This window comes from Felis catus, chromosome F1, assembly GCF_018350175.1.
Source record: "Felis catus isolate Fca126 chromosome F1, F.catus_Fca126_mat1.0, whole genome shotgun sequence".
NCBI classification, from domain to species: domain Eukaryota; kingdom Metazoa; phylum Chordata; class Mammalia; order Carnivora; family Felidae; genus Felis; species Felis catus.
This window is the reverse complement of record NC_058384.1, coordinates 36,072,397-36,098,287: the sequence shown is the minus strand read 5'-3', so window position 1 is coordinate 36,098,287 and position 25,891 is coordinate 36,072,397. Positions and strand designations below refer to the sequence as shown.

Below are 25,891 nucleotides of genomic sequence, written 5' to 3'. Positions count from 1 at the left end.
AAGGGCTTATTCTTATCCATTATGTGTTTTGTTTGTTGTAATTCTCAGAGTAGTGATAACATCTGTTCTTCAGCAGTAGTCTTGTTGAAATGTAGTGCATTTATTTTAAACAGGCATTAAGGCTGATAAATTTAGGACTTGACTTTAGAGTTGGCAGAATTTTTTTTTTTAATGTTCATTTTCGAGAGAGAGTGTGAACATGGGAGGGACAGAGGTCGGGGGGGATACAGAATCTGAAGCAGGCTCCAGACTCCAGCTGTCAGCACGAAGCCCAACGCGGGGCTTGAGCCCATGAACCGTGAGATCAGGATCTGAGCCAAAGTTGGATGCTTAACCGACTGAGCCACCCAGGTGCCCCTAGACTTGGCAGAATTGTTTACGCTGTATGTAAAGTATCCAAAATTTAATGAACTGCTCAATGAATTTTTCTAAATGAATACATCCACGTAACCACCACTCAGATTGGTATATAGGACAGTACCAGAATTGCAGAAGTATCCTCTCTGGCTGCAAGGAGTAACCTCCTTGCAAAATAATCATTATTGTGACTTATATCACCACTAATTAGTTTTGCCTGTTTGAACTTCATATGAATGGAATCATATAGTATATACTCTTTTTTGTCTGGTTTATTTCACTCAGTATGATGTCCATGAGATTCATCCATGGAAGTGGTTTGTTTCTTTTCCTTTTCATATGAATATACCACACAATTTATTTATCCCTTGAACTTTAATGGACATTTGGTTTGTATTTACTTGGATCTATTATGAATAAAGCTGCTTTGGAAATTCCTGTTCATGATTTTTCATACAAAATGCATTTATTTCTCTTGTGTATATGCCCGGCCATGGGATTGTTAGCCGATAGGATGTGTATGTTCTACTTAGTAGACATTACCGAACAGTTTTCCAAGGTAATTGTGCCAATTTGCAGTCCTACCAGTAAGTATATGGCTTATGAGAATTCCAGTTGCTCCAGGTTTTCACCAACACTTGATACTGCCTTTTTTTAAAAGTTATTCTGATGAATATGTAGCACTATCTCAATGTGGCTTTAATTTAATTTGCATCTTTGTGGTAAGTAATGATATTGAGCACCTTCCCATATACTTATTGGTCATTTGAATATCCTCTTTCATGGAGCACCTGATTAATTATTTTGCTGATTTTCTTAAACTGGATTGTCTGTCTGTTTTTTTTTTTAATGTTTGTTTATTTTTGAGAGAGAGACACAGAGCGTGAGCAGGGAAGGAGCAGAGAGAGAGGGAGTTACAGAATCTGAAGCAGGCTCCAGTCTCTGAGAGCTGTCAGCACAGAGCCCGACACAGGGCTTGTACTCACAAACTGTGAGATCATGACCTGAGACAAAGTCGGACATTTAACTGACTGAGCCATCCAGGCGCTCCTGTCTTTTTCTAATTGATTTATTATAAGAGTTCTAGCTATATTCTGGAGATGAGTCCATTGTTGGATATCTAAATTTCAGATATATTACACTCTGTGACTTGCCTCTGAGCTCTAGTAATGGTGTCTTTCAGTGACTGAAGTTTCTGAGTTTTATGAAAGTCACATATCAGGTTGTTTTTGGTTTTTGGTTTTTGGTTTTTTTTTTTACTTCTAGTTAGGTTCTTGCTATATCCTCTTTAAGAAACTTTTGCCTATTCCAAGGTCGTTAATATTTCTGTTGCCTTCTATTTTAACTTACATATTTAGATTATGAACCTTCTCTAATTTACTTGTTTCTTCTTAGGTTGTTAGGTAAAGATCAAAGTTCTTTTTTCACTTGTTTTCCTTTTATTTATTTATTTTTTACATGTGGCTTTCTATACCCAAGAACCATTTATTGGAAAGATTATCCATTCTTTATAGCATTTCATTGGCATATTTGTTTTAAATTAAATGAAGCTGTGTGTGTGGTTTGTCTCTGGGCTCTGTTCTTTATACTGCACTGTCTGTATATCCTTGCTCCATTGTTGCTGTACCACTTAAATTGTTATGGCTTTTGATATCTGGTGATGTAACTTACCCAACTTTGTTCTGTTTTGGTGTCTTTGTTATTCTTGTTCCTTTATGTTTTTAGATAGATTTTGAAACAACTTATTAATTTCTAAACATAAAAATCTGCTGGGAATTTTATTGGAATGTCAGTGAATACATAGTCAATTTTTTCCTAATTGATTATCTCTATTATATTGAATCATCAATCCATGAACAATCCCTACCCTAACTTAAGTCCTTTTACTTTTCTTGATGTTGTAGTTTTGGGGGGTACCTGGCTGGCTCAGCCGGTGGAGCATACAACTCTTGATCTCAGGGTCATGACTTCAAGCCCCACATTGAGCGTGGAGCCTACTTAAAAAAAAAAAAAAAAAAAAAAGATGTTACAGTTTTTAGTGCAGATATCTTAAACATCTTCATGAGATTTATATATAGATGTTTGATGTTTTTGTACAAAATTATAAATTGTATTTATTTGTATTTGTTTTTGATGTATAGAAATGCAGTTGAGTTGGTATATTGACTTTTTATGCAATGACTTTGCTATAGTTTAAGTTCTTTGGATTTTCCAAGGATACAAGCTGGCCATCTGTGAATAGTGACAATTTAATTTCTCCCTTTCTAAATCCTTTTCTCTCCCTCTCTGCCTTATTGCTTTGGTTGACATCATCAGTGGTGTATGAATAGAAATACTGATAGTGGACGTCCTTGTCTTATTCTCAATCTCCAGGGAAAAGCTTTCAGTATTTCATAATTAAATATGATGTTTTCTGTATATTTTGTAGATACTGTTTAACAGGTAAACAAATTACCATCTACCCACAGGCACCAGGGTGGCTCAGTCGGTTGAAGGTCTGACTGGCTCAGGTCATGATCTTGGGGTTCATGAGTTTGAGCCCCACATCGGGCTCACTGCTGTCAGCCTGTCAGTGCAGAGCCCACTTTGGATCCACTGTCCCCTTCTCTGTGCCTGTCCCCTGTGTAGGCTTTCCCCCAAATAAATAAATGTTAAAAAAAGAAATTACCATCTATTCCTGATTTATTTACAGTGTTATGGATAGGTGTTAGATTTTTTTCCTATATTTATTGAGGTGATCAGATCTTTTTCCTTTGTTAATGTGACAAATTACATTGATTTTTTAAATATTAAATCTTACATTCCTGAAATAAACACAGATTGGTCGTGTATTATCCTGTTACTATATAGTTGAATTTAATTTGCTTATATTTTGTTTCTTTTTTTCTTTTTGGCTATGTTGTTTAGACATACTCCTTTTTTCCCCCTTGTAATATCGCTGACAGGTTTCGTTATTATGACTCTGCTGGCATCAAAAAATAATTTGAGAAATAATACATCTTTTTAAATGAAGTGGATGAGTTTATGTAAAGTTGGCATTATTTCCTCATTAGTATTTGGAGGAATTCACTGATAAATCCCCCTGAACTTATTTTCTATGAAGAGATTTAAGTCAGAGATTCTTGGGGTGCGTGGGTGGCTCAGTTGGTTAAGCGTTTGACTCGATTTCAGCTCAGATCATGATCTCATGATTCGTGAGATCAAGTCCGCATCGGGCTCCACACTGATGGTATGAAGCCTGCTTGGGATTTTCTCTCTCCCTCTTTCTCTGCCCCTCCCCTGCTCTCACTCTGTCTCTTAAAATAAATAAAACTAAAAAAAAAAAAAAAGATTCTTTAATAGTTACAGAGCTGTCATTTTTTGTTTTGTTTTTTTTTTATTTTTAAAGAACTCTATTTAATCTAAAATATGAAATCTATCCACAGAATTCAAGGTTTCATATTATGTATCTTTTCAATGACTATAGGATTTTTTGATATTTCCTTTGTTTAGACATGTTTTTTATTTCATTTCTGCTTTTTTTGTTTTTCTATTTTATTTGGGTTAAATTGCTGTCTTTCCCTAGCTTTTTTATACCGATGCCTAACTTAATAAATTTTAGCATTTCTTTTTTTTATTTATGTATTTTAATGTCCTAAGTTGCCTTTCAAACACTGCTTTCAGTCCCACACTTTATGTTTCATGTTTCCATTATAAATAAGTTAAAAATATTTCCTAATGTCTGTTCAGATTAATTCTCTCATTTATGGCTTATTTAGAATTGTATTGCTGAATTCCTAAATATTCGAGGATTTTCTATTTGTATGTTACTCATGTCTAGCTTAATTCTACTTTTGCCAGAGAATATGCTTTATTATTCGAATATTCTACATTCTTACTGATGTTTTTTTTGTGTGCTTATTCTATAAGTTACTGAGAGGTCTATGTTAAAATCTATTAACCTATTGATTGAAAATTATACTTTTTCATCTTGAGTTCTTTAATTTTTTGCTGCATATATTTTGAGGCTGTGTTATTAGATATGTACGGATTGTCGTATCTTTCTGTCCCGTGGTCAAAATATTCCTCTTTATATTGGGATAAAGATTTACCAGGTCTCTTTTGGATAATGTTCATATATGTTTTTTCTATCTTTTTACTTTCAGTCCTTCTGTGGACTTGTATTTAAGATGTATGTCTTTGGAGCATCATTTTATCATCTATTATGATAGTCTCTTTTAACTGAGATACTTAGTCATTTAAATTTTACATGATATCTCATTTATTTGGATTTAAATCTATCATCACGCTATTCGTCCCATCTCTTCCTTGATGCTTTCTTTCTCTTGTCTTCAATTCCTTGAAATCACAAAGGATTTTTATTACACATTTTCACCTCGGTGCTTGTCAGTTGTATGTTCTTTCATTGTTCATTAGTAATCACCCTAAAGATTGCTATGTGTATCCATAAATTATTAGTCTACCTTAAGTTAATTCTTCATCAATTTCTAGACAACGCAAAAAAACCTTACAACACCCTTACCTCTCACCTTTTATGCATTGTATGTATTTTAATTTTACATATACTTTAAACCACATAAGACATTATTTTTTGGTTTGTTTTAAATAACCCATATTATTTATTTTTAACCATATATGTGCCCTTTACTGTTTACTGCTTCCTGCATTCACATTATTCCTCCTGGAATCATTTTCCTTCCACATGCGGACTCCTTTCGAGCGTATCTGCAGGCACCAGGTTCTCTTAGGTTTCGACTGTCTGAAAATGTTTTTATTTTATTTATGGAGAATATTTTTCCTGACTATATAATTTATATTAGCAGCTAATTTTCTTTCAACATTGTAAATATGTGATTTTTTTTTCCTCCTTGAACCTCTTTTGTTGTTGAAAAGTGTACTGTTAGTCTTATTGTTGCTCATTTAAATGAAATGTCTCTTTTTAATTGCTTGCTTTTTTCTCTTTAATTTTTAGTAGTTTTATTATAGTGTGCACAGATGTGTGGTTTTTTTGCTTTGTTTTTTTTGTATTTTGTGAGGTTTGTAGAACTTACTGGGTCTGTGACTTGAGATATCTTTTCTTTTGTATAGGGTAAATCTTCTTAAACAAAACTCTCCTCTTTCTAGGATTCCAGTTTATTTATGTTAGATATGTTACTTTGTCATATATATATGTGTCTGTGTGTATATATACATATGAATATCATGCTTTTTGTATATTTTCAATCTATTTCTCTTTGTGCTTCCACATAGATAATTCCTATTAATCTATTTTCCATTATACTAATTATTTCTTCTGTGGTGTCTAATATGCTATTAAATCAATCTACTGAATTATTCAGTTATCTGTTCCAGAATTTTCTTTTTCCCATAGTTCCAATTCTGTGGTGAAATTCTCTTTTCCTGTGTTTTCTTAAATATATTAATCATATTCATCTTAATATTTCAGTCTTATGTAATTTCTCTTCACCTTTAGGGCTATCTATTATCTTTTTTCCCCCCATCTCTCAACATTTGGTCATTTGGTTCTGTTTCTTGACATGCCTGATCGTTTTGAAATGAACCTTCGATTTTGTGAATGAAAAATTGTAGAGGTTCTTGAAGTTGTATTCTTTCTCAGATGTATTTAATTTTCTTCTCACAAGCAGATAGAATGAGATGGCATGGGTCACTTCTTATCTATTTCTGATCTACCTTTCTGCTAGTTCATCATTATTGTGGTGAGACTTAAACTCTAATCTTCATCTCCCCAGGACCCTTGGGTTTGCTAAAATATCTTTTCATCCCTTCAGTATCCAGCCTCTGGTTTCTAGCTGTCTTATCCAGCAGATGTTCATCTTGAGAGCTGGCAAATGTCAGTATTTTTGTTCATTTCTCTGTTGTTCTTTCCTTTCCAGGCTCTTGACCCCTTAAATCCTGGGTAGTCCCAAACTCTAGCTTTTATCTTTCCATTCCAGTGGAATGCCATCAGGCCCTCGGCTGCCACTTGACCTCTTATTTCCCCTACCCAGGGAATTTATTTTATTTATTTTTCCCCATACCCAGAGAATTTATTTATTTATTAATTGTCACTAAATCTGAAAGTACACTGAGGAAAGAACACATGTCCATACCTTCCTGTGCCTCCAGAATCTTGGCCCCTTATGTCCTGGCTGCCTTGTTTGTGCTTCAGTGCCTCCAAAGAGTAGATTCTTTGAATTTTAAAAAATCTTTTATCTTTTCCTCTTCACTAGCAAGAGACATAGTTGTGATATAAACTACTCCATCAAATTTGAATGCAAGTTCTCGTTATATTTTCATATACTAATTTTTAATATCTAACTATAACTCATCTATTGGAAGACATTTTTTAATTCTAAAGACTCATAGGTTACTATGATTTTAGCTGAGAAAGAGATTACATTTCTTTGAGCGTTGTTTTATCTATTTCCACTCTTAAAAAATAGACTCCTTTCCGTGCATCTTGCAGGAGACCTTTCCTTTGTTTCCTTAGGTCTCTGATTTGTGATCCTGAGATTCACCCAACTTGAGTTCATTGTTATCAAATAGATAATTTTGCTACAGAAAGCCTTGCCTTGCTGTAGAATGTTTCTTCAATAAGTATTCCTCTTTTCATTAAGTCCACGGTATTGACCCTTCTCACTGTGTATCTACAAGCACTCCATATTTACTTTTTAAATATAATAATATCAACATTTCCTTTGTGGATCTTTGTCTTATAAACATAAATTGATTTTTTCTGTGGAAAATGAAATTTGTTTAAAATGATCATAGAAACTTCTCAAAGAAATATGCCTGAGTCCCAGCTTCCTAACAGTATTTGTGGGACACTGGAACTGATTGACTATGACTTTACATAATCTATAAAAGCTTTTAAGAATGTGCTTAAGAAAGGGGCGCCTGGGTGGCGCAGTCGGTTGAGCGTCCGACTTCAGCCAGGTCACGATCTCGTGGTCCGTGAGTTCGAGCCCCGCGTCGGGCTCTGGGCTGATGGCTCAGAGCCTGGAGCCTGTTTCCGATTCTGTGTCTCCCTCTCTCTCTGCCCCTCCCCCGTTCATGCTCTGTCTCTCTCTGTCCCAAAAAAAATAAATAAACGTTGAAAAAAAAAAAAAAAAGAATGTGCTTAAGAAACTATCATGGCTAATACTGTGCCAAAGGAGAATACTTAAAACCAATACTTTTATCTTTAAAACTAAATTCTGTGCTTGGTGGTGGTGTTCGTAATGCTATGCTAGAGTTTCTTTCTTTCTTTTTTTTTTTTTTAATTATAGAACACTCCTGGCATGACTGGTTTTAATGCCAGGAATTATAGAAAGTTCTTGCATTTTAGAAGTGTAATTTTTTTTTCAGAACATTCTTTTATAACCTTTTTCATATTGTCCCTGATTGTAGGCATTTCAGGTGAAATCAAATGTTGGATACAGTGTGTCCTACACACAGTTGCAAATACTATCTTTTCAAGAATTTTAACCCTTTATAAATGTTTTACTTCATGTTTTACTTCCTCTTTAGTGACATCAGTCATGATACTAGTTCAAAAACAAGTAGAAATGTAATAGTCCAGGAACCAGCATCACAGCCTGTATACATTTTCTGTACTGGGATTTGAAAGTTCCTGTGGGCCACAAAATAACAATTAATAATATTTAATGAATAATTAATTGTTTGGTATTAGTGGCTCAACTTGAAGGTGCAATTCTCTTAATTTTCTAGGAGAACTGGCTTTTTTTTTTTTTTTTTTTTTTTTTTAAATTTTTTTTTCTTTTTATATGAAATTTATTGACAAATTAGTTTCCATACAACACCCAGTGCTCATCCCAAAAGGTGCCCTCCTCAATACCCATCACCCACCCTCTCCTCCCTCCCACCCCCCATCAACCCTCAGTTTGTTCTCAGTTTTTAACAGTCTCTTATGCTTTGGCTCTCTCCCACTCTAACCTGTTTTTTTTTTTTTTTTTCCTTCCCCTCTCCCATGGGTTCCTGTTAATTTCTCAGGGTCCACATAAGAGTGAAACCATATGGTATCTGTCTTTCTCTGTATGGCTTATTTCACTTAGCATCACACTCTCCAGTTCCATCCACGTTGCTACAAAAGGCCATATTTCATTTTTTCTCATTGCCATGTAATATTCCATTGTGTATATAAACCACAATTTCTTTATCCATTCATCAGTTGATGGACATTTAGGCTCTTTCCATAATTTGGCTATTGTTGAGAGTGCTGCTATGAACATTGGGGTACAAGTGGCCCTATGCATCAGTACTCCTGTATCCCTTGGATAAATTCCTAGCAGTGCTATTGCTGGGTCATAGGGTAGGTCTATTTTTAATTTTCTGAGGAACCTCCACACTGCTTTCCAGAGCGGCTGCACCAATTTGCATTCCCACCAACAGTGCAAGAGGGTTCCCGTTTCTCCACATCTCTCCAGCATCTATAGTCTCCTGATTTGTTCATTTTGGCCACTCTGACTGGCGTGAGGTGATACCTGAGTGTGGTTTTGATTTGTATTTCCCTGATAAGGAGCGACGCTGAACATCTTTTCATGTGCCTGTTGGCCATCCGGATGTCTTCTTTAGAGAAGTGTCTATTCATGTTTTCTGCCCATTTCTTCACTGGGTTATTTGTTTTTCGGGTGTGGAGTTTGGTGAGCTCTTTATAGATTTTGGATACTAGCCCTTTGTCCGATATGTCATTTGCGAATATCTTTTCCCATTCCGTTGGTTGCCTTTTAGTTTTGTTGGTTGTTTCCTTTGCTGTGCAGAAGCTTTTTATCTTCATAAGGTCCCAGTAATTCACTTTTGCTTTTAATTCCCTTGCCTTTGGGGATGTGTCGAGTAAGAGATTGCTATGGCTGAGGTCAGAGAGGTCTTTTCCTGCTTTCTCCTCTAAGGTTTTGATGGTTTCCTGTCTCACATTTAGGTCCTTTATCCATTTTGAGTTTATTTTTGTGAATGGTGTGAGAAAGTGGTCTAGTTTCAACCTTCTGCATGTTGCTGTCCAGTTCTCCCAGCACCATTTGTTAAAGAGGCTGTCTTTTTTCCATTGGATGTTCTTTCCTGCTTTGTCAAAGATGAGTTGGCCATACGTTTGTGGGTCTAGTTCTGGGGTTTCTATTCTATTCCATTGGTCTATGTGTCTGTTTTGGTGCCAATACCATGCTGTCTTGATGATGACAGCTTTGTAGTAGAGGCTAAAGTCTGGGATTGTGATGCCTCCTGCTTTGGTCTTCTTCTTCAAAATTCCTTTGGCTATTCGGGGCCTTTTGTGGTTCCATATGAATTTTAGGATTGCTTGTTCTAGTTTCGAGAAGAATGCTGGTGCAATTTTGATTGGGATTGCATTGAATGTGTAGATAGCTTTGGGTAGTATTGACATTTTGACAATATTTATTCTTCCAATCCATGAGCAGGGAATGTCTTTCCATTTCTTTAAATCTTCTTCAATTTCCTTCATAAGCTTTCTATAGTTTTCAGCATACAGATCCTTTACATCTTTGGTTAGATTTATTCCTAGGTATTTTATGCTTCTTGGTGCAATTGTGAATGGGATCAGTTTCTTTATTTGTCTTTCTGTTGCTTCCTTGTTAGTGTATAAGAATGCAACTGATTTCTGTACATTGATTTTGTATCCTGCAACTTTGCTGAATTCATGTATCAATTCTAGTAGACTTTTGGTGGAGTCTATCGGATTTCCATGTATAATATCATGTCATCTGCAAAAAGCGAAAGCTTGACTTCGTCTTTGCCAATTTTGATGCCTTTGATTTCCTTTTGTTGTCTGATTGCTGATGCTAGAACTTCCAGCACTATGTTAAACAGCAGCGGTGAGAGTGGGCATCCTTGTCGTGTTCCTGATCTCAGGGAAAAAGCTCTCAGTTTTTCCCCGTTGAGGATGATGTTAGCTGTGGGCTTTTCATAAATGGCTTTTATGATCTTTAAGTATGTTCCTTCTATCCCGACTTTCTCAAGGGTTTTTATTAAGAAAGGGTGCTGGATTTTGTCAAAGGCCTTTTCTGCATCGATTGACAGGATCATATGGTTCTTCTCTTTTTTTTTGTTAATGTGATGTATCACATTGATTGATTTGCGAATGTTGAACCAGCCCTGCATCCCAGGAATGAATCCCACTTGATCATGGTGAATAATTCTTTTTATATGCCGTTGAATTCGATTTGCTAGTATCTTATTGAGAATTTTTGCATCCATATTCATCAGGGATATTGGCCTGTAGTTCTCTTTTTTTACTGGGTCTCTGTCTGGTTTAGGAATCAAAGTAATACTGGCTTCATAGAATGAGTCTGGAAGTTTTCCTTCCCTTTCTATTTCTTGGAATAGCTTGAGAAGGATAGGTATTATCTCTGCCTTAAACGTCTGGTAGAACTCCCCTGGGAAGCCATCTGGTCCGGACTCTTATTTGTTGGGAGATTTTTGATAACCGATTCAATTTCTTCGCTGGTTATGGGTCTGTTCAAGCTTTCTATTTCCTCCTGATTGAGTTTTGGAAGAGTGTGGGTGTTCAGGAATTTGTCCATTTCTTCCAGGTTGTCCAATTCGTTGGCCTATAATTTTTCATAGTATTCCCTGATAATTGTTTGTATCTCTGAGGGATTGGTTGTAATAATTCCATTTTCATTCATGATTTTATCTATTTGGGTCATCTCCCTTTTCTTTTTGAGAAGCCTGGCTAGAGGTTTGTCAATTTTGTTTATTTTTTCAAAAAACCAACTCTTGGTTTCGTTGATCTGCTCTACAGTTTTTTTAGATTCTATATTGTTTATTTCTGCTCTGATCTTTATTATTTCTCTTCTTCTGCTGGGTTTAGGCTGCCTTTGCTGTTCTGCTTCTAGTTCCTTTAGGTGTGCTGTTAGATTTTGTATTTGGGATTTTTCTTGTTTCTTGAGATAGGCCTGGATTGCAATGTATTTTCCTCTCAGGACTGCCTTCGCTGCGTCCCAAAGCATTTGGATTGTTGTATTTTCATTTTCGTTTGTTTCCATATATTTTTTAATTTCTTCTCTAATTGCCTGGTTGACCCACTCATTCGTTAGGAGGGTGTTCTTTAACCTCCATGCCTTCGGAGGTTTTCCAGACTTTTTCCTGTGGTTGATTTCAAGCTTCATAGCATTGTGGTCTGAAAGTATGCATGGTATAATTTCAATTCTTGTAAACTTATGAAGGGCTGTTTTGTGACCCAGTATATGATCTATCTTGGAGAATGTTCCATGTGCACTCGAGAAGAAAGTATATTCTGTTGCTTTGGGATGCAGCGTTCTAAATATATCTGTCAAGTCCATCTGATCCAATGTCTCATTCAGGGCCCTTGTTTCTTTATTGACCGTGTGTCTAGATGATCTGTCCATTTCTGTAAGTGGGGTGTTAAAGTCCCCTGCAATTACCACATTCTTATCAATAAGGTTGCTTACGTTTATGAGTAATTGTTTTATATATTTGGGGGCTCCGGTATTCGGCGCATAGACATTTATAATTGTTAGCTCTTCCTGATGGATAGACCCTGTAACTATTATATAATGTCCTTCTTCATCTCTTGTTACAGCCTTTAATTTAAAGTCTAGTTTTTCTGATATAAGTATGGCTACTCCAGCTTTCTTTTGGCTTCCAGTCGCATGATAAATAGTTCTCCATCCCCTCACTCTCAATCTAAAGGTGTCCTCAGGTCTAAAATGAGTCTCTTGTAGACAGCAGATAGATGGGTCTTGCTTTTTTATCCATTCTGATACCCTATGTCTTTTGGTTGGTGCATTTAATCCATTTACATTCAGTGTTATTATAGAAAGATACGGGTTGAGAGTCATTGTGATGTCTGTATGTTTTATGCTTGTAGTGATGTCTCTGGGACTTTGTCTCACAGGGTCCCCCTTAGGATCTCTTGTAGGGCTGGTTTAGTGGTGACAAATTCCTTCAGTTTTTGTTTGTTTGGGAAAACCTTTATCTCTCCTTCTATTCTAAATGACAGACTTGCTGGGTAAAGGATTCTCGGCTGCATATTTTTTCTGTCTAGCACCCTGAAAATCTCGTGCCAATTCTTTCGGGCCTGCCAAGTTTCAAAAGAGAGATCAGTCACGAGTCTTATAGGTCTCCCTTTATATGTGAGGGCACGTTTACCCCTTGCTGCTTTCAGAATTTTCTCTTTATCTTGTATTTTGCCAGTTTCACTATGATATGTCGTGCAGAAGATCGATTCAAGTTACGTCTGAAGGGAGTTCTCTGTGCCTCTTGGATTTCAATGCCTTTTTCCTTCCCCAGTTCAGGGAAGTTCTCAGCTATTATTTCTTCAAGTACCCCTTCAGCACCTTTCCCTCTCTCTTCCTCCTCTGGGATACCAATTATGCGTATATTATTTCTTTTTAGTGTATCACTTAGTTCTCTAATTTTCCCCTCATACTCCTGGATTTTTTTATCTCTCTTTTTCTCAGCTTCCTCTTTTTCCATAACTTTATCCTCTAGTTCACCTATTCTCTCCTCTGCCTCTTCAATCCGAGCCGTGGTGGTTTCCATTTTGTTATGCATTTCATTTAAAGCGTTTTTCAGCTCCTCGTGACTGTTCCTTAGTCCCTTGATCTCTGTAGCAAGAGATTCTCTGCTGTCCTGTATACTGTTTTCAAGCCCAGCGATTAATTTTATGACTATTATTCTAAATTCACTTTCTGTTATATTATTTAAATCCTTTTTGATCAGCTCATTAGCTGTTGTTATTTCCTGGAGATTCTTCTGAGGGGAATTCTTCTGCTTGGTCATTTTGGATAGTCCCTGGCGTGGTGAGGACCTGCAGGGCACTTCCCCTGTGCTGTGGTGTATAACTGGAGTTGGTGGGCAGGGCCGCGGTCCGACCTGATGTCTGCCCCCAGCCCACCGCTGGGGCCACAGTCAGACTGGTGTGTGCCTTCTCTTCCCCTCTCCTAGGGGCGGGATTCACTGTGGGGTGGTGTGGCCCATCTGGGCTACTTGCACACTGCCAGGCTTGTGATGCTGGGGATCTGGCGTATTAGCTGGGGTGGGTAGGCAAGGTGCACGGGGGCAGGAGGGGCAGGCTTACCTCGCTTCTCCTTAGGTGATCCTCTTCAGGAGGGGCCCTGTGGCAGCGGGAGGGAGTCAGATCCGCTGCCGGAGGTTTGGCTCCGCAGAAGGGCAGAGTTGGGTGTTTGAGCGGAGCGAGCAAGTTCCCTGGCAGGAACTGGTTCCCTTTGGGATTTTGGCTGGGGGATGGGCGGGGGAGATGGCGCTGGCGAGAGCCTTTGTTCCCCACCAAGCTGAGCTCTGTCGTCAGGGGGCTCAGCAGCTCTCCCTCCCTTTGTCCTCCAGCCTTCCCGCTTTCCGAGCAGAGCTGTTAACTTATGACCTCCCAGACGCTAAGTCGCGCTTGCTGTCGGAACACAGTCCGCCCGGCCCCTCCGCTTTTGCCAGCCAGACTCGGGGGCTCTGCTTGGCCGGGGGCCACCCCTCCGCCCCGGCTCCCTCCCGCCAGTCCGTGGAGCGCGCACCGCCTCGCCGCCCTTCCTACCCTCTTCCGTGGGCCTCTTGTCTGTGCTTGGCTCCGGAGACTCCGTTCTGCTAATCCTCTGGCGGTTTTCTGGGTTATTTAGGCAGGTGTAGGTGGAATCTAAGTGATCAGCAGGACGCGCGGTGAGCCCAGCGTCCTCCTAAGCCGCCATCTTGCCGCTTCCCTCCTGGCTTTCTTTTAAATGGAAAGATAAAACAGTGATATCAACAAACCCATGTAACAATTAATATAAAATCTTTCCATTTAGTTTTAAAATATATGCCTTGTGTTTGTTGTGCAATTGTATGTCTGGGTTTGTTTTCTCTTGCTGCTGTAGTAAATTACCATAACCTTAGTGGCTTAAGTAATACAATTGTGTATGATCTTAGATCTCTGTTCGTGAGAAATCTGACATGGGCTAAAATCTAGATGTTGGTAGGGCTGCGTTTCTTTCTGGAGGTTCTAGAGAAGAATCTCTTTCCTGCTCAGTTGGGTTATGATAAAACTGTCTTTGAGCTGTAGGACCAGGACCCAGGTTCTAGTTTTATTACTTGTGGTAAGCTGAGAGCCTTCCCAGCTTCTAGAGGCCACCACATTTCTTGGGTCCTGGCCCCTTTTCCCATTTTCAAAGCCAACAGTGAAGGGGTTGAGTTCTCCTCTTGTTGCATCTCTCTGATGCATTCTTCTTCCGTTATCTTCTGCTTTTGAAGACTCCTGTGTTTAAATTGGGCCATGCTGGATAATCCAGCTAATCTCCCCATTTCTAGATCTTTAATCTGCAAAGTCCCTGTTGCTACGGAAAGTAACATATTTACAGCTTCCTAGATTTCCTCTTTGGGAGGTCATTATTCTGCCTACCACACTGGCTAACCTAGGAATTTATAATGTTTCATGTTAAAAACAAAAAGGAAAACAACAAAACTACAGCGTAGAAACCTGACTCAGGAGGGACTGAAAACTAGTTCGGTTTCCTTGTTCTTTATCCTGATCAACTCTCCTTACGTTGACCTCAGGCCAGACATTAAGGATCACTACTTCTTAGTTTGATTCTAAGAACTCAGTTAATCAGAGTTGCTGTTTTAATTTTAATCCTTCTTGGGTGGGAGGAAATCGGATGTTTCTGTTTTATACCTTTTTTAGGGGCTATAGTGGGAATAATAATAGTCTGTGAGTCCATCATGTACTTATCTTATGCCAGCTACAGTTCTCAGCACTGTTTGTTTTCTTGTTCAATCCATTCACCATCTCTGAGGTAGGCACTATTGTTGTTGCATATTACTGGTGAAGAAACTATGCTTAGAAGTTGGGTATCTTGCTCAAGGTTTGGCTGGTAAGTGGTACAGCTAGAATTCAAACCTGGATCTTTTTAATGTTTGAGCCCATTGTCTTTACTGGCTTACTGTACTGTCTCCATTTTGTGATAGCATATAATATCACTGCTTTTGTTAAGTTCTTGTAAGTATTCATGTGGAAAATTTGCTACTTTAAATCATTGTCTTCCCAACTGAATGCATTTTACCTTAATTTCATTTTTGTTCATACAGGTGAAAAACCATACAAGTGTCAAATTTGCAATCAATCTTTTAGAATTAAGAAAACTTTAACAAAACACCTGGTTATCCATTCTGATGCCCGACCTTTCAACTGTCAGCACTGTAATGCAACATTTAAGCGGAAAGACAAGCTGAAATACCACATTGACCATGTTCATGGCATAAAATCTCCAGACGATCCTCTAAGTACTTCTGAGGAAAAACTTGTATCCTTGCCAGTAGAGTACTCATCTGATGATAAAATCTTTCAAACAGAAACAAAACAATATATGGACCAGCCCAAAGTTTATCAGTCAGAAGCCAAGACTATGTTACAGAATGTGTCTGCTGAAGTGTGTGTTCCAGTAACATTGGTTCCAGTTCAGATGCCTGACACTCAGAGTGATCTGGTGCGTCATACAACCACGCTTCCACCATCTTCTCATGAGATCTTGTCACCACAGCCACAATCAACTGATTATCCCCGAGCAGCTGATTTAGCTTTTCTGGAAAAATATACTCTTACTCCTCAACCTGCAAATATAGTTCATCCAGTACGACCTGAACAAATGCTAGACCCTAGAGAACAGTCTTATCTTGGAACACTACTAGGCCTTGATAATGCTACTGCTGTACAAAGTATTTCTAATAATGAGCATCATTCATGAGTAAATCTAAACATTCCACAGACTTTCTTGATTGTTATGTGCTAATGGTAGCCTAGACTGATGGCTTTTAAATTAGTAAGGCTGCTATTTTTTTCATTTTCTCTAGTTTCTCAAGTCCTCAGAACCATTTCAAATCAAGAAAAATATGTATTTCTGTTTACTGAACATACGAATATTTGGACACATTTTGAGGTATAATATTTGAAATGAACATTTTTGTGATTTTTAAAGATAACTTAGTGCTTAATTTTTAATGGTTCCTCAAACTTTTCAATATTACTAGCTGTTGACTTTATGGTTTTGTTTTTGTTTTTGTTTTTAATCATCAGTGGACGTTTTTATTCTTCTTTAGTTTCAATCCTCTTTTCTCCCTTCCACATCTTCCAGAGAAGCTTAAGGACCATGTAGCCTTTCAGAAAGACTATAAGAATACACTGATAATTGCAACTCTTCTTATCCTAACTTAAGATTCATTATCATTTCTTCTGCATTTTTAAAATTTGAAGTTAGATCTAAATTTGTAGGGAAATCTTGGATGTTTTTGTGTTGTTTTTTATCTGGCCATAATTTCAAGTTATTATTAATCCTTTGGTCTTTTGATAAACTCAAAGCCAGAAAGCTAACTTAATGTAAGATTAGCTTATTAAATGAAACGCAGAATTGAAATTCAAAGGATTGGTTTTTGCCAGTGCTTTAGTTACCATGAATACAAAATGCAAACATATGTGCAGGTGTTAAATTATACAAAGTTGAAAAGGTATTGAAAGCAAATTATGACCGTTTTAACTAGATAACTTTCAAGGTGAGTTCACCTTTTATATTTTGTCATTTATTTAGAAACAATAACAGCACATAATAGCATATATCTTCATTTCACTAAAGGAGGGGCAATTATAACTAATCAGTGAAATTTAATTTATAAGCTACTTCTGGTCTCATTTACTTTGGCTAAGTGAAATTCTGGGAAACAGAACCTACATATTACGTATGTAACTGTTAGGAAAGGTGCCAAATTATAAAATTTATGTCCAACTAAACTCCATGTTTACTTTAATTAAAGGGAACCACTACTTGTATACAGATTTACATGTAATCTAGATCTTTATTTTGCTTTTCAATAAGCCTAAGGCCTGTAATTATCCTTGATTTTTATTTTTGTAGGAGACAAAAGTTGAGGACTTGGTGAGAGGAAATAGCAGTTAGAGCAAAAACCTCACTGATAAAAATTGAGGAAAAAGTCAGTCAAAATTACAAAATACCTTTCAAGATGTGCACTTTCCATATTTTCAAGTCCATTTAAACTTAAACTAGGATGATATTTCCTAGGAGCTGCTTGAAGGATTAGAATAGGCAGGGTTGATTTATTATTAGCATGTCATTTGTATGTAAACTACTGGAAAATAGCAATTTTAAGATTTTTCTATTACAGTTTTGTTTACACTCCTAATTGCTTTAAGCACTTTTTTTGTGTAAACTGTAAAGTCTGGCCCAGCCCTTGTGAAAAAAATCACAAATAAAATAATGAAGTTTTAATGAATAAAATTTAACCACTTACTAATGGGGAAACTTGTTTGCTGAAGCACTTAAGAAATGAAGGTACTTTACAGGAACATTCACATCATATTAGTGGAAATAAAAGAAAAAAATGTTGAGATTGAGGCAGTTAACCAAAGTAGCTCACATAAGTAACAAAACCAACCCGAGTTTTGCCTCAGTTATCAAGGTTTGGTTGTAATTAGTCTAGGACCAGTAGATATAATTAATGTATTCTTTTCAAAACACTTTTACTTTTGTGTGAAAATGTTATATCTGGGGTACTTATGTGATAAAACTTGACTGTATGAGGTACTATTAGTCTGTTAGTCTTTCAAATTGACTTTTAAAAATATGTCTTTATGTTTTTTGATTCCTCTCATGAAAACAAGACCTTCAACTCAAAAACTTACTATAATGAAATGAAGTAATACCTAAAAGTATACCCTGCCTTACATATAAACCGTTGTAGAAAAGTTTGGACTTCTAAAAAGGCAATGGTATATATGTGTCTGTGTATTGTATATTATATGCTTGGTAGCAAGAAAGAAATAGGGTGTTGCATTTTCACATTGAAAAGAATACTTTGCTTTTTTGAAGGTATTTAGGATTCTTTTAATAATAATTTCCTAATTCTATAAGTACATAATTTGATCATAGGAGTTGGTTTACAGAACAAAACTTTTCTGGAATACATCTCTTACATAAAGTGAAATAGAACTATATTTAGTTATTATTGTAGATAAACTTGAATACTGGTTTACTCTTTTATAAAATGCTTTCACAGTTCTCTCGTTTAACCTCATAACCAAATCTGAAAGAGAAAAGACATGCTGTATTCCCATTTTAGAGATAAAGAATCCGAGGTTAAGATAAAGGACTCACTTAAGCTCTCAGCATTAAAAATGGCAGAGCTACTAATAGGGAAAGAAAGCTAGCATTAATAAATGCTTACTGTGTGCCAGGCACTACATTTTCTCATGTAATTTTAAACAGTCTGAGAAGTAGATAGTATAATTCTTGTGAAGAAATTATCTCAGTGGGTGGACAAACAAATCTGCTGCCTCTAATTTCCAAAATTAGAATATAGAACATTTTAAATTGTGAAAACCTCATGGATTTGGGCAAACTGAATGTATATAAGTTGTTGAAGTTGGCACAAAAAATATGAAATGAGGCCTACTCTTTTCAGTTAAACTTTTGTAATATTTAATTTGGAGTATTTGGACAAGTGTTCCATTAACTCTAAAATCCATTAATTTTGTACCTGTACTTAAATTTTTGAATCTTGCAACTAAGGTTAGCCTCATTCAGAATTTTTTATTTTATGAGCATAATTTATTGTTTTAAATTAATTTTTTAGCTGATAGCAGTTAGCACTTAATATGTAAATTGAATAATTTATCAAGTGTAGAAATGTGTTAACCTAATCAGTTTTTTCCTTAAATGCACCAAAGATTTTTAGTAGGTATTAAAATAGTTTAAAAGAATTAAAATTCTTTGTTGTTTGAATAAATATTTGTCCAAAGAAGCACAGTTGAAGTCCTAGGATTATGGATTTAAAAAGAAAAATCATTAGTTTGAATACTAAGATTAAGTGTTTGTGTTTATATGTATAAAAATAAAAACAGAAGAAAATACTCTGGGAATAGTCATACTGACAAACCAGTTACAAGTAAGAATACTCAGTTTTCCTCAGTTCAGTTAATTGAATGTTATCTTTTAAGTGGACACTATTAAATGCTAAATAATAAGCTTATTTTTTACACTACACTATTAAAATAATTTTGCCTTAGAATTTTTTTTTAAGACAAGTTGAAGTTATTTTTATAAGAAACCCCACCTATTTTTTGCAGCCTAAAATACCATTTAAGGTTAGGGTTTGTTCTTCATGCCAGCAAGATTTAACCAACAAACTGTAAAGGTAATGATCTTTGCATACTTTTAAGTAATTTAGTCATTTTTGCTGGGAGAAAAGGAGTAGCAAAAATAGGGTTTTAAACTGGTGCTTTATTAAGTGACTTCCTTTTAAGTGATTGTAGGTCATGATATAGGTACACTAATTTCTGTCAACTTTAAAAGTGTCAAACATCTTTGCAGAGTGACTGTAAACTGTTAAGGGCTAATAAGTAATTAAATATCATTCATTGCTTTTCAGTCTTTAATCGCAAACAAAAACACAGTTAAACTGGTATGTTTATAAGTTTGAGTTCTCTTCCTACCAGATCATTCTAACATATCGTTGATGAAAAGTCAGATTTAAAGCTTAGCTCTTCGACAGTGTCCTTTTTATACCCAATCTTTTCTGAATTGAATACTTTGTGCCTTTTCAATGTGTTGTAGTTGCTTAAAATTGATTCTGCTGGCTAGATTGTACTGGTTAATAAATGATTTTGATTTTGTTGTTGTTGTTGTTGTTGTTATGGGTTTTATGTTTGTGCTGCCTGCTGGTCAGGCAATACTTTTTTTAGATTACTTTATGATTAGGAAAATGGCACTAAGTAATAGTGTGAACATTTATTTTTGTTTTTGTTTTTGTTTTTTTTTTAACTCTTTTGTGGCCTTTATAGTTACTGTGAAGCCACTCCAGGGCCTGTCTCTAGATGCTTATTAGAGGAATCTGACAAATAAAATAAAATGAGTAGTGTGTCTGCCTCTCTGTCTTCTCCTCCCCCCCACCCACCTTCCTTTTTAAAAATAATCAGTTCCCCATATCCACACAGCTCTACATTGAATGGCTTCTCATTTCAGTTTGCCTAAAACTGAACTAGAGGTGATGGTTTGAGATGAGTTTCTCATTAGGAGCAGCAACATCCCAGCCAACATACAATTTGAGTTGATGAACTCAGGAAAACTTAGGACTTTTAAAGTCATACTTGTATAATTCTAAGATTCAGTGTCAAATTTAAAAAGACTAAAAATACATTCTTTAATAAGGAACAGGTAACATTTCTAAAACTTTAGTATTATGGTAAATGTTACTTGCGATTAGGGTGAATAATGGATAATGTGAGAACAATTTTCTAAATAATTTCTAGGAACTATAGGCACTTCTTCCTTAGATTTCCGCCCTCCCTTTCTTTCTCACATTCCTCTCTTCGTAAAGTCTGTAGTGTTCTTTTGGGGGGATCACCCCTTTGTTTCCTCTAATGTTATTTCAACTTAAAGATACTTTTATCTAGAATATTAGCATGCTTTCTGCTCTTCTCTTTGGAAGTAGCATTAATAAGATAGAAGAAATAGGATTAGGTTGTGTGGAAGATGAGAGAAAGAAGGTCTTGGTAGAGAGAGTGACTATGTTTTGTTTCCTCTTCATGTTTCATTCAACTTGCTATGTATTGATCTTAAATCTATGACTATTAAAAAATCCCAAGAGAGTTTAAATTTAGTCTCTGCAGCCATTTATATAAAAAGAAATTAAGAATTATATCAGAATAGAGGTTCTACAAAGACAGACATATCTTTTTTAAATTCTTAAGTACAAAAGTAATTTAGTGCTTGCATTGTTGGAGATTCTAAAACATTTCTTGAATGAAGAGCATGTACACTTTTCATTGTTATTTCGCCTCTTTGCTTGGTATTCCTGCTTGCGTTAAAGTTGGACAGTGTACTGTGGTGTAATACAGAATTTTTTGTTTCTTCCAACAATTGGACTTTTCTTATCCCTATAGACACAACTGTATTACAATTGATGAGTGTGGCTGCCAAAAATAATAATAATAATGAGTACAGAGGTGGGCATTTAGCTGCTCCATGTTGTGTAGTAAATATTCTGATTAAGGGGATTTATGATGTACATTAAAGTGGAAATGCTTTTGAACTTAGTCTTCAGTTTCAAATCATAAGTTTTGTTTTTAATCATTAAAGGACACTTAAAAGCAATTACAAAGGAAAATCTAAAATATCAAAATTCATTATTTTGTCAACTGTGTGTGAAGTATCTTGTGAGTTACATATTTTAGCTGTCTCATGTTTCATAAATACAAATGTCTATAGAAAAATTCAGTTCTCTGTGAAGACTAGGAAGTGTATTGTATATTGAACTAGTTTGTTGTGTTATTTTGATATTTAAAATAAATATAAAGTTCTTTGGTCCTACCTAATACAGCATATCTAGGTTTTATTGAACATATTTTAACAGCATGGGAATGCAGAACATATTCTGCATGTCTCCTTAAAAAATTGAATGCAAAGACCATAGACAAATAGAACAAATAGAACATCTGGCTTACCGTACAGTTCCAACCATAACCAGGCTTTTTCTTCCTATATGAAACGGTCACAAGGAAACTTGCAATTTTCCCAAGTTGCAGATTGAGACAGAGGCTGCAAAAGACAGTTGACCCTTGAACAATGTGGGTGTTGGGGGAACTGACCCCTGGCGCAGTTGAAAGTCTGTATAACTTTTTGACTCCCCAAAGGCTTACTGCTAATAGCCTATTGACTGGAAGTCTTACCAGTAACATAAACATTAACATTTTCTCATGTAATTTTAAACAGTCTGAGAAGTAGACAGTATAATTCTTGTGAAGAAATTATCTCAGTGGGTGGACAAATAAATCTGCTGCCTCTAATTTCCAAAATTAGAATATAGGACATTTTAAATTGTGAAAACCTCAGGAACACATTTTAGCTGTCTCATGTTTCATTTGCATGTTATATGTATTATATGCTGTATTCCTAACAATATAGTAAGCTAGAGAAAATGTTACAAAGAAAATCATAAGAGGAAAATACACTTACAGTACTGTAACAAGTCCTGTAAGTGAACCAGTGCAGTTCAAACCTATGTTGTTCTAGGGTCAGCTGTATTTGCAAAGATGAATGTAGGGTAACAAGCAATAATGCAATACTCTGGAACTATTAACAACTGTGATACTCCCACCCCCAGATCTAAAGGGATGAGGGGAGAACACCCATGTTGAGAGGCCACCTGTTCAACTACGAGTTGCTTTTAGTGTTGAGATGTAGTGAGTCCAAGGCAGGAGAGGAGTGGAGGAAGTAAGTACCTTTAGTGACCTCCCTCTTTGAAGCAAAACAGAAGCCATGGAGTAAGAAAAACTATTAATGTAGCACATATAGAATGCAGATCAGAATCCCACAGCAAAGAGCAGCCTGGAAAATAGTGGAGAGTGGAAATGGAGAGGCAAATAAAAAATATCCAGTACAGTTCATTCTGCTTTTTTAAAAAAAATTGTGAGTTAACAGCATTTATGAAAAACCGTGAAGGAAGAACACATATAAACAAAATGTGCTATCAACATGTTAAAAAAAGGTGAATCAAACCTTTCAGTGACTTAAGCTTTAGAGGGCTTGTATGTTCAATGTTAATTTGATGAATAACATTCACAATATGAAATAAGTGCAATTGAAAATGCAATTCATATTAACATTTTTTTGCTTAAAAAAACTAGTAGTGTTCTCATTGTGCATCAGTCCTAAAGGATTCCACAAACAAACAAACAAACAAACAATATTCTTTAAAAATTGTTAACAGGATTCAACTTTAGGTCCTGTTGAGTGTCAGTGAATATAATTTAGTATAAACCTCACCTTTTTCCTTTTGTTTTCTACTCAGAGACTTTGCTTTGTGTCCCCATACACACATCCCCATACACACATCCATATATTATTTTTTAATTTCTTACTATCTTTAGAGGCAGTATGGTATAGCGGGTAAGAGCAAGAATATGGACCAACTGCCTGTGTACATATCCTAGCTTTGCAAGCTTGCTGTCTTGTATAGTCTATTGCTCATCTGTAAAATACAAATAGTAGCTATCTCACAGGGTTGAAGTAAAAGTTGAGATAAACGTGTAAAGGACCTTAAACAATCCCTGGCATATAGTAACAGTAATATGCAAGCCATAATCATTATTATGAGATACCTACAATTAAGATAAAAACCAAGAAGTTATTTGTCGCGGGCACTGCCTGTCAAAACCATTACTTATAAATTATTGGGAACCTCGGTTCTCTTTTGTTTATCTAGTTTTGCTACCAGTATCCCGGGGTAAGAACCAGCACGTAACAGAATTTCTGAGCACCTGTTATGGCCAGTGACTGAAATGAGCACGTTGATACAATTACAAATTTAATTTTCTTCATTTTTCTCCCTTTCGTCCCCAGGAAACCGCAAAAGAAGAGCTAATGAATATAGTGCTGAGTGGGGCATATTAGATGAATGATTTAAACTAATTTTTTTGCCTACCTAACGGTTTTACAAAGGTGGACCTCTGGGCACCCGCAATGATTGCTACATTTAACGTGGAAATGCTGTTACTCTCTTCCCTTTAACCCAACCTGTTTTCAAATAAAAAGGCGAATTTCAATTCTAACCCATAGTTTCAGGGTGTGCCCAAGGCTCCGCCACGGTTTTCGCCCCTCCTAAGAGACGTGTTGCGGCCGAGACGATTATTTAAATAAGGCGCTGCCGTCTCATTGGCTAGGGGCTGCTGCTCATTGATTGGCCTTGTGAGGAGGTGGGCGGTCTCCGGGCGCGCCCATTGGTGGAGGCGAAAAGTTTAAACCGAGGCTGGGGCCACAGTTGTTTTTTTGCTCCTCTTTGGAGTTTGCGAATTTGTGGCGTTTGTTTCTTTTTTTTTTTTCTGGCGTGTCGGCTACTGGAAACGAAAGCGGGGGGGCGGATTCGCTCTCACGACCTCCACAGCCGCCTCCGAGGGGACGCGGTCTGGGTCCCGCTCCGGAGCAGCCGTGTGGACGAGGCGCCAGAATTTCCGGGCGGCGTCTCGAAGCTGCCATGGCGACCCGGCGTGCGGGGCGAAGCTGGGAGGTGAGCCCCACGGAACGGAGGCCGTCGGCCAGGCCGCGGAACTCCGCGGCCGAGGAGGCGGCAGCTTCCCCGCCGGTCCTGTCTCTCAGCCACTTCTGCAGGTCTCCTTTCCTCTGCTTCGGAGATGTGCGGCTGGGAGCCTCGCGGACGCTGCCCCTGGCCCTGGACAACCCTAACGAGGAGGTGGCTGAAGTGAAGATCGCCCACTTCCCAGCCGCCGAGCAGGGCTTCAGCATCTCGCCGCGATCGTTTGAGCTACAGGTAGGTAGGTGGTGGGCTGGGCGTGCCCCGGCCCGCGCCCCCTCGGCGGGCTCTCACGCACCCTCCCTAGGAGGGGCGCGGCTTGGAAAAGAAACCCACAAATGAAAGACCCGTAGATCCTTTTCGCTGACTCTGGGCTGGTCCTTGTTCCACCAGCTGTATGGAAGGCTTGGGTGGGCGGTAACTTGGGCGGTGACCGCATACCACCGCGCGTGCACGGAGCATCCTTAGAAGCGTTCTAATAGACCTCTATTAAAATAGCTTTTTAGTAGACCTAAGGCGTTGCCAAAGACTTGGAGTTCTAGAGTTAATACTCTTATCTATCCATCTGTTTTTAAGATTGCCAGAAAGAGCAGCTTTTAAAAATGTTTTGCTTCCTATCAGTCATCTTCGCATGCATTTTAGTGTCCATATGTATCAGGGAAACTGACTCCAAATAGAGTCAGGGTAACTATGCAGGTGCAATAGTGGGCTTTGTTTTGGCTGAAGGTGTCTACAGCAAAAAAATGAAAGCACTGTTCAGGGTTTGTGCTTTTTTTGTGCTTTTTTTTTTTTATGCATGCTTTAATATTTTAATCCTTTTTTCCCTTTGCTGTAGTGTACTTTTAATGGGGAATCCAATTTAATTTTATGACTTGTTTCAAGAACAACCTGGGTACCTTTAATGCATTGCGTTGACCATGGTAATGTTCCCATCCCTCTTACCAACTAGAAAATTTATGTTCTTATTTTGATTGCTGTGGCCTTTGCATTGAGTAGAACCTCTGAAAGTGTGAAAATAAGCCCCACTTTCAATGCAGAGTGGCTGATGCGGAGTCTGACCAGTTGTCTAAGCAACTGCTTCATAAGGTAGTGGGAAGAGGTTCTCATCTGAGGTCCATAGATGTGTGTGTAAGCAGTGGTTCATTTACACTTAAGAACCTTTGTCTCCCCTCTTTTCTGTGGACAGATAGATTTTTTTCCCCGTCTATGTAATACTTTTTTATTTCTTTTTGTTACGTGGACTAAAGTTGTTTTATGGTTTTTAATTTTGTATTGTTAGAATATGCCGTCTTAACAGAGTAAAAGTTCACTTTTTTTAAGTTACATTTTTATTTCATTTTCTTAATGTTTATTGATTTATTTTTGAGAGAGGAGAGGAAGAGAGCAGAGGAGAGGCAGAGAGAGAGAATCCCAAGCAGGCTCCACACTGTCAGCTCAGAGCCTGTTGCAGGGCTTGAATTCAGGAACCATGAGATCATTACCTGAGCCC

General features: G+C 37.1%; 2 protein-coding genes across 4 annotated transcripts in view; both read left to right on the top strand.

Annotated features, from left to right (window-relative positions):
* ZBTB41 (zinc finger and BTB domain containing 41) overlaps positions 1–21,688 on the top strand; it is a 55,442-nt gene extending 33,754 nt beyond the window's left edge. Inside the window, exon 11 of the mRNA XM_003999348.6 lies at positions 15,397–21,688. Coding sequence (XP_003999397.1) covers positions 15,397–16,052 — 656 coding nt within the window. The 3' untranslated portion in view covers positions 16,053–21,688. The remainder of the gene's footprint in view (positions 1–15,396) is intronic.
* Positions 21,689–24,122: 2,434 nt separating this feature from the next.
* ASPM (assembly factor for spindle microtubules) overlaps positions 24,123–25,891 on the top strand; it is a 52,223-nt gene continuing 50,454 nt past the window's right edge. For 2 of the 3 annotated variants that reach the window (XM_003999347.6, XM_023247980.2), the window contains exon 1: positions 24,123–24,639. In XM_003999347.6, the coding sequence (XP_003999396.4) occupies positions 24,346–24,639 (294 nt within the window). In that variant the 5' untranslated portion in view covers positions 24,123–24,345. The remainder of the gene's footprint in view (positions 24,640–25,891) is intronic. The other variant, XM_023247981.2, reaches the window with a different exon arrangement.